We start from the raw sequence: 9,918 nt of genomic DNA on the forward strand, positions 1-9,918 counted from the left end.
GGCCAAATCCTCCATCCACGGCAACCATGTGCTTTTCCTCCACCATCTAACCCATGGCGGCCTTCCTCTCCTCTCTTCCCCTTGCTCTCTCCTCTTCTTCCCAAGATTCTCTGTCTCCAAGGCTGGGAACATGAACCACACCGACCTCATTTTCCCTGCCCAGGCGATGGATTTTTATTAATTAGCATCAAAATACATCAGATCTACCCCCAACAGAAAGCATTGACTTCTTTCCCTGTCCCCACTGTGGTTTAAGTACCAAGCACTAAGAATGAAGGCAGTTGTCAGGGTTAGCTGCCAGGGGAATGGGTGTCTTTATTTTAATTTTTTTTTAAGAACGTTGTTTCGTTTGTTTTATGGTCTCATTTCTCTCCTTCCCCCCTCACGAGATCCAACTGCAGTGGTTTAATACAGTTAACTGGTATTGCAGAATGTGCTGTGACTTTGCTGTCAAGTGTAAACTCTCTGCCCCTACCCCTACCCCCTTACCCATCTCCCCCCAAAAAGAAGAGGAATGAGAAAAGAAGGGAGAGAGAAAGGAAGGAAGGAAGGAAGGAAGGAAGGAAGGAAGGAAGGAAGCTTGTGACCATTTTATATGGCTTGTGTGAAAACTTATGTTAATCTTATGTTTTGGTGAAATACTTTTTGTTATCCAAAAGAGAAAAGAAAAATGGTCAAATTAATTTTCAAAAAAATAAATAAATGAAGCTGGAAGAATCACACCAATTCCAGTGAGGCATATGAAACTACTGTTTTTATTTCTTTTTTTTTTTAAAGATTTATTTATTATGTATACAATGTTTTCCCTGCATGTACACCTGTGCTGGAAGAGGGCACCAGATCTCATTATTGATGGTTGCTAGCAACTGAACTCAGAAGTCTGGAAGAGAAGCCAGTGCTATATACCCCTGAGCCACCTCTTCAGCTCTGAGGCGTCTTTCTCTCTCTCTCTCTCTCTCTCTTTAACTTGTCTGCTTACACAGTATCAGGCAAAACAACACACAAGAGCATCAGGAGACCCAGAGACCAGGAAGAGATGAATGCGTGGCTTTTTCACTCAAGTGTGACAGAAATTCAGTACTGAGGATGGAGCAAATTAGATTTCTGTTTGACCTCATACTTATGCAAAGTTAGCTGCAATGAATTAATTGTTGATGACAAACCTCAAGGGGAGAGGGGGACAAAAAAAAAAAAATGAAACAAAGCCCAAACTCAGCGCCAGCCACATATCCAGCAAGTTACAACCACCTGTCACCACAGCTCCATGGGATCTGGGGACTGCCCTCTGTGCACCTGCACATATATAGACATACACTGAGACAGACACACACACATAATTTACAATTTTTTAAGCTTTCTGTAAAGTTTAATGTAGCCCTACTGTATAATCCAGCAAGATATATTTATGAATCCAAAAATAAGTCGATTACATGTATATGAAATGCTTACAGTTGCTTTCTACATAATCACAAAATCTGGAAATTCAAATATTTTTCAAGTCGTGAAAGAATAAGGACATGTGGTATATCCACACAAAGGAATACTATTCAGCAAGGAAAAGGAAAGACAGGTCTAGGGATGAAGCTTAGTGGTAGAACTTTTGCTTAATACAGGAAACTCTGGGCTTGATGCCTAGTTACCCTCCCCACAGAGAGACACAGACTAGATGGGTAAACTAAAGAATTGCACCAAGGGAAAACCTTAGCTTCAACAGGCCACATACTATAGGACTGCGTTTACATTTTGGAAGAGGTAAAGTATTAGAAAGAAAACAGGTCACTGGTTGCTATGGTAACAATGGGGATTACAGAAAGGCTCAGGGCAGGGGGGACTGGAGCTTTTCAAACTCTTGATTGTGGTGGTTACCTGACAGCATTTTCCAAAACTCAGAATGGTGTGGAAAAAAAAATTACTGCGAATAAACTATCCACTTAAAGGTATTTTAAATGCTAGAGGTTTTCTTGGTTTGTTTAAGAGAATCTTTTATTGTGACTGAGTGTGGTGAACCCATTTAATCTCAGCACATGGGAGGCAGAATGTTTTCTCTTGAGTTGCAGGACAGCGAGAGAGAGACACACCGTGAGACCCAGCCTCCCGCATGATTTTTAAGTCATCTTCTCATTTTAGGGGTGGGGTGTGTGTGTGCCATGGTGCGCATGCAGGAGGCCAGAGGACAGTTTAAGGCGGTCAGTTCTCTCTACCGTGCCAGTCCTGGAATTTAAGTCAGGTCACCTAGCAGCAAGTACCTCTCTTTACCCACTGAGCCAACCTCAGCAGACCTGTTTGATCTTTTGAGACGAGGCCCACCTGTCGGGAGCCGTTTGTATAGGCTCTGTCTGTGTGCGTTGCTCTTTGTTCCAGCATAAGAATCACACAGATTGCTAAGACTGTGGTTAAGCAAGATGTCCTGCCAAGTGCACACTCAAGGTCTTCAGACTATAAGAAAAAGTACACTGTGGCCTCAAGGCCGAGAGTCGATAGAGATTACACTGCTTTTCCCGTGGGAATGTCCATGTTATCGCCTGAGAGCGACCGTCTGCTTTGTTTTCCTGTGCCTGAGATGTGTATACATTGACCTGGCGAATAAAGCTGAGGTGTCGTGTGGTATTGACTGCAGGCCCTCTCGAGTCTATGCTGTGTTTCCAATGATTTCTTGCCTTGGTTTCTTATTTCTGTTCTTTTATTTCTCAGCCTCACTCCCTGGTCTAGGATCTGTTTGATTTTGTCCAGAGCGGGCTCTGCCAACTGGCGCCCAAACAGAGGGACTTGTAGATGATGGGGATTCAGTGAAGGACTACATAGGAGGAAAGTGAGCTCACATAAAGTAAAAAAGGTAAGAATGAGGTGAAAAGGGGCCAAGGTAATAGTTGCCTGCTGTTTGTACATATGCTTAAAAGCATGCTTCAGACCCGAGGAACCAAGGTAAGTCAGCAACAGTTGTTTAAATTTTTAGTTTGTAGAAAGTGTTTGTCCATGGTTCCCTGAAGGGGAAACAGTAAACTTGAAAACTTTGGGAATGGTAGGAGTTATGTTACAAGACCATTGTGATGCTTTTGGACCTGAGAAGGTTCCGGTAAGTACTTTTAGTTTGTGGGTTTTAGTTAGAGAGAGTTTAGACCCCAGGCATGAAAGAAATAAGCTAAACCGGCATTGCGAGGGATGCCTCAATGCTTGAGAAAAGTGAAACTAGGCATTCTGCTGCCCAAGCCTGTGTAAATTCAGGCCACAGGACAGTTAGCACAGGAACAGCTTGACAGAAGTGGCCACATCACTTCTAATTCTCCACGGAATTCTCCAATTTCTGTTGTTAAAAAGAAGTCAGGAAAAGGGAGGCTATTGCAAGACTTTAGAAAAGTAAATGAGACTATGGAGCTGCTGGGAGCTTTACAACCAGGGCTGCCCATTCCTTCTGCCATATCTCAAGATACATATAAGATTATTTTGGATTTGAAAGATTATTTTTATACTTTTCCTCTTGCTCCTGAAGACTGTAAAAGATTTGCTTTCAGCGTACCTTCAACAATTTTTAAGGAGCCTATGGAAAGATATCACTGGCTAGTGTTACCTCAAGGTATGGCAAGTAGCCCAACTCTGTCAAAAATTTGTAGCCCAGGCAGCCACTCAAACTCGAGTGACACGTCCTCAGTTGTATGTTGCACACTATGTGGATGACAGTCTTTTAGCATCTAAAGATGGAGGCTTCCTGTCAGCTGCTTATGCTCATCTACACCATGCTTTTTAAAAAGTTTAATAATAGCTGCAGAAAAGGTCCAACGGGCTGCACCGTTTTCTTATCTGGGACATAAACTGTACCTGAAAGCTATTTTATTTCCTGAAAGCTATTTTACATTAAAAAAAAAATCAAATTAGAAAAGACAACTTGACTACTTTGAATGGTTTTCAAAAACTCTTGGGGGATATTAATTGGCTTCAACCTTATTTAAAATTGTCCACTGGAGAGCTAAAGCCTTATCTGATATTCTTTTTTTTTTTTTTTTAAGATTTATGTATTTATTATGTGTAGTGTCCTGTCTGCATGTACACCTGCAGGCCAGAAGAGGGCACCAGATCACATTACAGATGGTTGTGAGCGACCATGTGGTTGCTGGGAATTGAACTCAGGACCTCTGGAAGAGCAGTCAGTGCTCTCAACCTCTGAGCCATCTCTCCAGCCCTTATTTGATATTCTTAAAGGAGACTCTGATCCGTCAGCACAGAGACAATTATCCAAAGAAGGCGGGAAGGGTTAGCTCAGGCCGCGTCAGCCGCAGAACAACAGATCATACAATATGTTTATTATTCAGGAAAACTGGGAGCGTGGGCTCTGGCTGCTCAGCATGCTCCTGCTGCTGTCGTTTGGCAGAGAGGTCCTTTACTATGCATTCACCGGGTGTTACTCATGTGCCAGCATATATGTTGACGCCTCATTATGAATCTGTAGCTTGTCTAGTCTAAATTAACTAGAGAAAATTCTCATAAATACTTTGTTATCGCGCCACATTTGATTAGAATTCCATTTACTAGACAACAAGTTGACTGGTTATTCCAAAATAACGATACTTGAGCTATTGCATTTGCTCAATCTATGGGCAAAAAAAGAGACCGTCATTATCCTGATAATAAATTGATACAGTTTTTAAATATCCATTCTACAGCGTTTTCAAAAATTATAAAAAATGATCCTAATACCAGGAGCCCAGACAGGTTTTACTGATGGATCGTCTAATGGGACGGCTGTTTATGTTATACAGGATCAAAAGTATATTTTACAAGCAAATTCGGCATCAGCTCAAGTAGGTGAATTTAGGGCGGTGGCAGCTGTATTTGATAGAATGGTCAATACTTCTTTTAACTTATACACTGACAGTCAATATATAGCTCGAGCCTTGCAGATTTTAGAAACGGTTCCATACACTGAGATTACTAATATTCAGATACAATAATTGTTCTCTCAAATCCGGAGACATTTACGTACAAGCACTCGTCCTTGTTACATCACACTGATAGGGTCTCTCTCCAGTGTGTGACCTCTGGTGGGCTTGCAGTTGTGAACCTCCCGTGAAGCCCTTCCCGCACTCTGCGCACTGATATGGTTTCTCTCCTGTGTGGACCCCCAGATGCACTTGGAGACTTGAGAACTGACTGAAGGCCTTCCCACACTTGTCACATTTGTACGGTTTCTCTCCTGTGTGGATTCTACAATGAACGCTAAGATTTGAACTCCGGCTGAAGCCTTTCCCACATGTGTTACATTTGTAGGGTTTCTCTCCGGTGTGGCTTATCTGATGAGCTTTAAGGTGTGAGGCTACACTGAAGCCTTTGCCACACTCCTCACACTTATAGGGCTTTTCTCCTGTGTGGAATCGACAATGAATTTTAAACTGCGAACTGTAGCTAAAGCCCTTCCCACACGTATCACATATGTATGGTTTCTCTCTTGTGTGGATTCTACAATGAACATTAAGGTTTGAACTCCGGCGGAAGCTCTTCCCACCTGGGTTAGATTTATAGGGCTTCTCTCTGGTGTGGCTTCTCTGATGGGCCAGAAGGTTCGCGGCCTGGGTGAAGGCTTTTCCACACTCCTCACACTTATAGGGTTTTTCTCCTGTGTGGATTCTACAATGGACATTACGATCTGAACTCCGGCGGAAGCTCTTCCCACATATGTTACATTTGTAGGGTTTCTCTCCAGTGTGGCCTCTCTGATGCGACAGAAGATCCGATGACTGGCTAAAGCCTTTCCCACACTCCTCACACTTATAGGGTTTCTCTCCTGTGTGGATTCTACGATGAACGCTGAGATTTGAACTCCAACGGAAGCTCTTCCCACATGTGTTACATTTGTAGGGTTTCTCTCCAGTGTGGCCTCTCTGATGGGACAGAAGATCCGATGCCTGGCTAAAATCTTTCCCACACTCCTCACACTTGTAGGGTTTTTCACCCGTGTGGACCCTAATGTGAGTGTTAAAATCAGAACTACAGCTGAAGCTCTTCCCACAAGTGTCACATTGATAAGGCTTCTCTCCAGCGTGGCCCCTCTGATGATCCAGAAGATTTGAGGCCTGACAGAAGCTTTTCCCATATTCCTCACACTTACTGGGTTTTTCTCCTGTGTGGACTCTACAATGAATGTTAACGTGTGAACTGTCACTAAAGCCCTTGCCACATGCATCGCCTTCGTGTGGCTTCTCTCCTTTGTGGATTTGATGATGCGGGTGTAGTCGTGAAAACCCGGCAAAGTCCTTCCCAGTCTCTTCACAGTTATAAGGCTTCTCTCCAGCGTGGACTCTCTGGTGGACCTGGAGATGTGAGCTGTGGCTGAAGCTCTCTCCACACCCCTCACATTTATAAAGTTCCTCTCCTCTGTGACCTAACAAAACTGTCTGGCCATAGGAGCTTTTCCCAGTATCCCCACACTCCTCACATCCTTTGGAGTTTTCTCCAGTGGGGACACTCTGACGATACTGAAATAGTGGCCTTTGACTGAAATTTTTGAACAGACCGTCTGCCTTGTTCAATCCGTGCATATCGTGTATTCTCTGATGGGACTGAAGACTTGGGGACCGACAGGTGTTGTGACATTTTTCACACCTGTAGGGCTTCTCTCCTGTAATAACGTGAAGATGGTGGGCGCAACTGAAATCTTTCTCACGTGCCTCTCCTTCAGGGAGTTCCCTGTGGTCAGCCTGAGGAACGGAATTCTGACTGGAAACTTTACTCAGCTCCTCTCCTTCATAGCTCACGTCTTCTTGTTTCAACGGAGAGCCAGTTCCTCCGGTGTTTACCGTGCAGTCCTGAGCCTTGGCTAACTCCCTCGTAACTTGCTGCCAGATTTGCGAGCGGAAAAGCTCGTCACGTGGCAGGTACCTCAGCCCTCCTTCCTGAAGAGGGTCCGTCTCCTGTAGATTCCTGTCTCCTAAAAGCATATAGAGAGTTCAGAGAGAGGTGGGGCGCGTGAACGCCGTGTTGGCTGATGTTGCCGTTGTACATACAGTCAAGACCACAGCCTAAGGCTTCATTCACTGAACCAGAGAAAGGTTGCCTTCCCCGTTAGCATGAGTGCCCTGTCACCTCACTGACGCGCCCAGCAGCCGAGGCCAGCGCCTATGACACCCACTTAAGTTCTACAGAGCATCATATATGAGTGGCACTGCAGTACATGCGCTCACCACACACATAATGAACACAAGGGTTAAAAAAAAAAATAAATGCGGAAAGTGACTGAGGAAGACAATTGTGATCTATGGCCTCCTCACACACATGTGTATATATATATAGGCACGTGCATGCACATGTATACACAACCACAATGAACCATCCGGATGGGGAGGAATACCATGTTGTGACTCAGCTTTGAGGGAGTCACAGAGCAAAGGGAGACTGATGCTGAGGGCGGGATGGATTCTCGACAGTGGTACAGAGCCTCAACTGACACACCAGCCCCAAAGTCACGCGTAGGTTACGGAGCAGGATATCCGAGTCACACTGTTCTCACCTGTAGATTCACCACTCCAGCTAGCCACGGTCAACATCCAGAACGCGTCTTCTCTCTTGAGCTGGAGCAAAACCTCTGGAGTCACGCTCTGATGCCCTGTGAATTAACACACCCTAGATGAGCGTGTTCTAAAAATAGCATCCCACTGTATCTTCCTCAGCCGGTCAAATCTGTTCCTTCCTAAACTCATAATACAAGTGAGAGGAAGAAATACAATGTTTGAAAAGACCCAGGATATACACACATAGACAGGGTTTAGGAAAATTGTTTTGATGAACACCAGTTTTCATTATCTCCTCTCCCTAGTCTCTCAAACTCTTCTTGGCAATGTCCTAGAAAGACCATCATTGGGATTTCTTTTCTGTCTTGTTACATTCTCAGTTCTCTCCATCCACCATGTAGGCCCCTGGGAGTGAACTTTGGGGCATCGACCTTGGCTCCAGGTGCCTTAGCTGTTGACCATGTCATAACCTCAATTCTATTTCATTTCATTTTAATGACACATCTTTTCAATTTTTTTTCTAATGTGTGTATGTGTATGTGGGTGCAGGTGCCCATGGACACCAGCAGAGGGAGGCAGATACCCTGAGCTGGAGTCTGTTCATTTTAAATTTAATTATACAGTATTCTTCCCCCATGTGTGCCTGCTCACCAGAAGAGGGCACCAGATCACATTATAGATGGCTGTGAGCAACCATGTGTTTGCTGGTAATTGAACTCAGGACCTTTGGAAGAACAAGCAGTGCTCTTAACCTCTGAGCCATCTCTCCAGCCCTGGAGCTGCAGTTAACAGGTATTTGTGAGCAACCTGACGTGGGTGCTGGGAGCCAAACTCTGGTCCTCTATAAGAGCAAAAAAAGCATTAACTGATGAGCTATCTCTCCAGCTGCCTCAACATATTTCAGCATCGGTAGGCATGACTCAGCAGGCGCCACCAGGTGGTGAGATTGAGATTGTAATTTGAGGAAGATGAAAACACACTAGTGTAAGGACCAAACTAATGCCATGTTCTGTATGCTGTGTAAGTAATGCCACGGTCTGTATGTTATGTCAGAGTTTGTCCTCTATGTGACCCTTACTTCTTCCTGCGTTCCAGGAATGGCCATGTACTGCCATAAACTGTACCCGCCAGCAGTCTCCAGAAACTCACACCCGGGCAATTACATATAATTAGCACCCAATATTCCTCTGAGAAGAAAATTCCCATTGTGATTTAGTCTCCACCCAACCTGCCTAAAGGTCAACGGTCTTGTGACCCACAAACCAATTATGAAACACCAAGGCTTGGAAACCCCTGCTTACAGTTTTTCCCTTTATAAACCCATTGTGCTTGAAGCTCTGTACCAGTCTCCCATCCTGCGGCGTCAGGAAGGCTTGTGGTCCAAGCTTGAGCCCATAATAAAGGACTTTGTGTGTATTGCATCAGTATCAAGTCCTGGTGGTCTTTTGTGGGTTTTTTTTTTCTTTTTTTGTCTTTGTGTGACTCTTGTGACTAAGAATCTTTTGTAGGACACCCAGACCAGGTCTGGTTTTCTGATTTAGGCAGAGCCTGGTCACAGGGTAGGCTGTTTCTGGTTTGGTTTCTCACAGAATGCGACAGAGCCCGCCAGCTCTCAGGCCAGTCGGCTTTTCTGAATTTTGGTCCCTTTCTCTCACCATACCGCAACATCTCTGTTTGTGTGGTCCTTTTGTGTTTCTGTTTGCTTGTAACCATCTCAGTTCTAGATTTCGGCCGGGTCTCGGATGCTATGCTGGCCAATGCTTTCCACTACCTGCTGAAAGCATGGTGGCTGGAGCCTGGCGCCTCCCACTTCCTACGTGAACACTCAGCTGCTGCTGAGTCCGGGCTATTGAGTCCTTGCTGGTAGGAAGCACCTGAACACTCACCCAGCAGTGGTACGCCCTGCTCCCCACCTGCTTTTGCTCTCGATGGCTTGAGTGTGCAGCAGTTGGGGAGGGGTGGAAGTGGGTTTTCTAACATCTGCCCACTCCCTCCTTTTCTTTTAAAATGTCCCACCATTTCCACTGAACAAGCACCAGGAGGATGTAGGGACCGCAGAACTTTTAGGCAGCTGCTGTTTGGCCTAGGTGAAAGCTTTTTCCACTTGCAGTCTGGTCACAAGCCTGCCCCACCCACCAAGCATAGTACATGGTCACCTGATCCAGGACACCACTGGAAAGCCCCTGCTCCTGCCTGTACCAATTGGGTTCAACAGATGAGAAGATATTTTTCCGTTGAAATTCCAGCTAGAGGAAGTAAAAAAAAAGTTGTGTCTGTCCACCCTAATTGTATTACTGTATGTGGCCACTATATGTTTGATTTAACTTGTTTTATTTAAATGTGTAAATTTGTGTTCTGTACACCTGGGTTATAAATGTAACAAAAAGACCAACTTCGCCTTGTAATTTAGACTTGGGACCAT

General features: G+C 44.7%; 1 protein-coding gene across 1 annotated transcript; it reads right to left on the reverse strand.

Annotated features, from left to right (window-relative positions):
* Positions 1 to 4,964: 4,964 nt before the first annotated feature.
* Positions 4,965 to 6,970, reverse strand: LOC127203717 (zinc finger protein 45-like). The gene has a single exon (XM_051162567.1). The coding sequence runs from the start codon at positions 6,924 to 6,926 to the stop codon at positions 4,968 to 4,970; it is 1,959 nt and encodes a 652-aa protein (XP_051018524.1). The 5' UTR covers positions 6,927 to 6,970; the 3' UTR covers positions 4,965 to 4,967.
* Positions 6,971 to 9,918: the final 2,948 nt, after the last annotated feature.

Source organism: Acomys russatus, chromosome 19 (assembly GCF_903995435.1).
Source record: "Acomys russatus chromosome 19, mAcoRus1.1, whole genome shotgun sequence".
Taxonomy (NCBI): Eukaryota; Metazoa; Chordata; class Mammalia; order Rodentia; family Muridae; genus Acomys; species Acomys russatus.

Coding starts and splice junctions, on each gene's coding strand:
- LOC127203717 (XM_051162567.1), bottom strand. CDS start 6,926: ATGCTTTTAGGAGACAGGAATCTACAGGAGACGGACCCTCTTCAGGAA.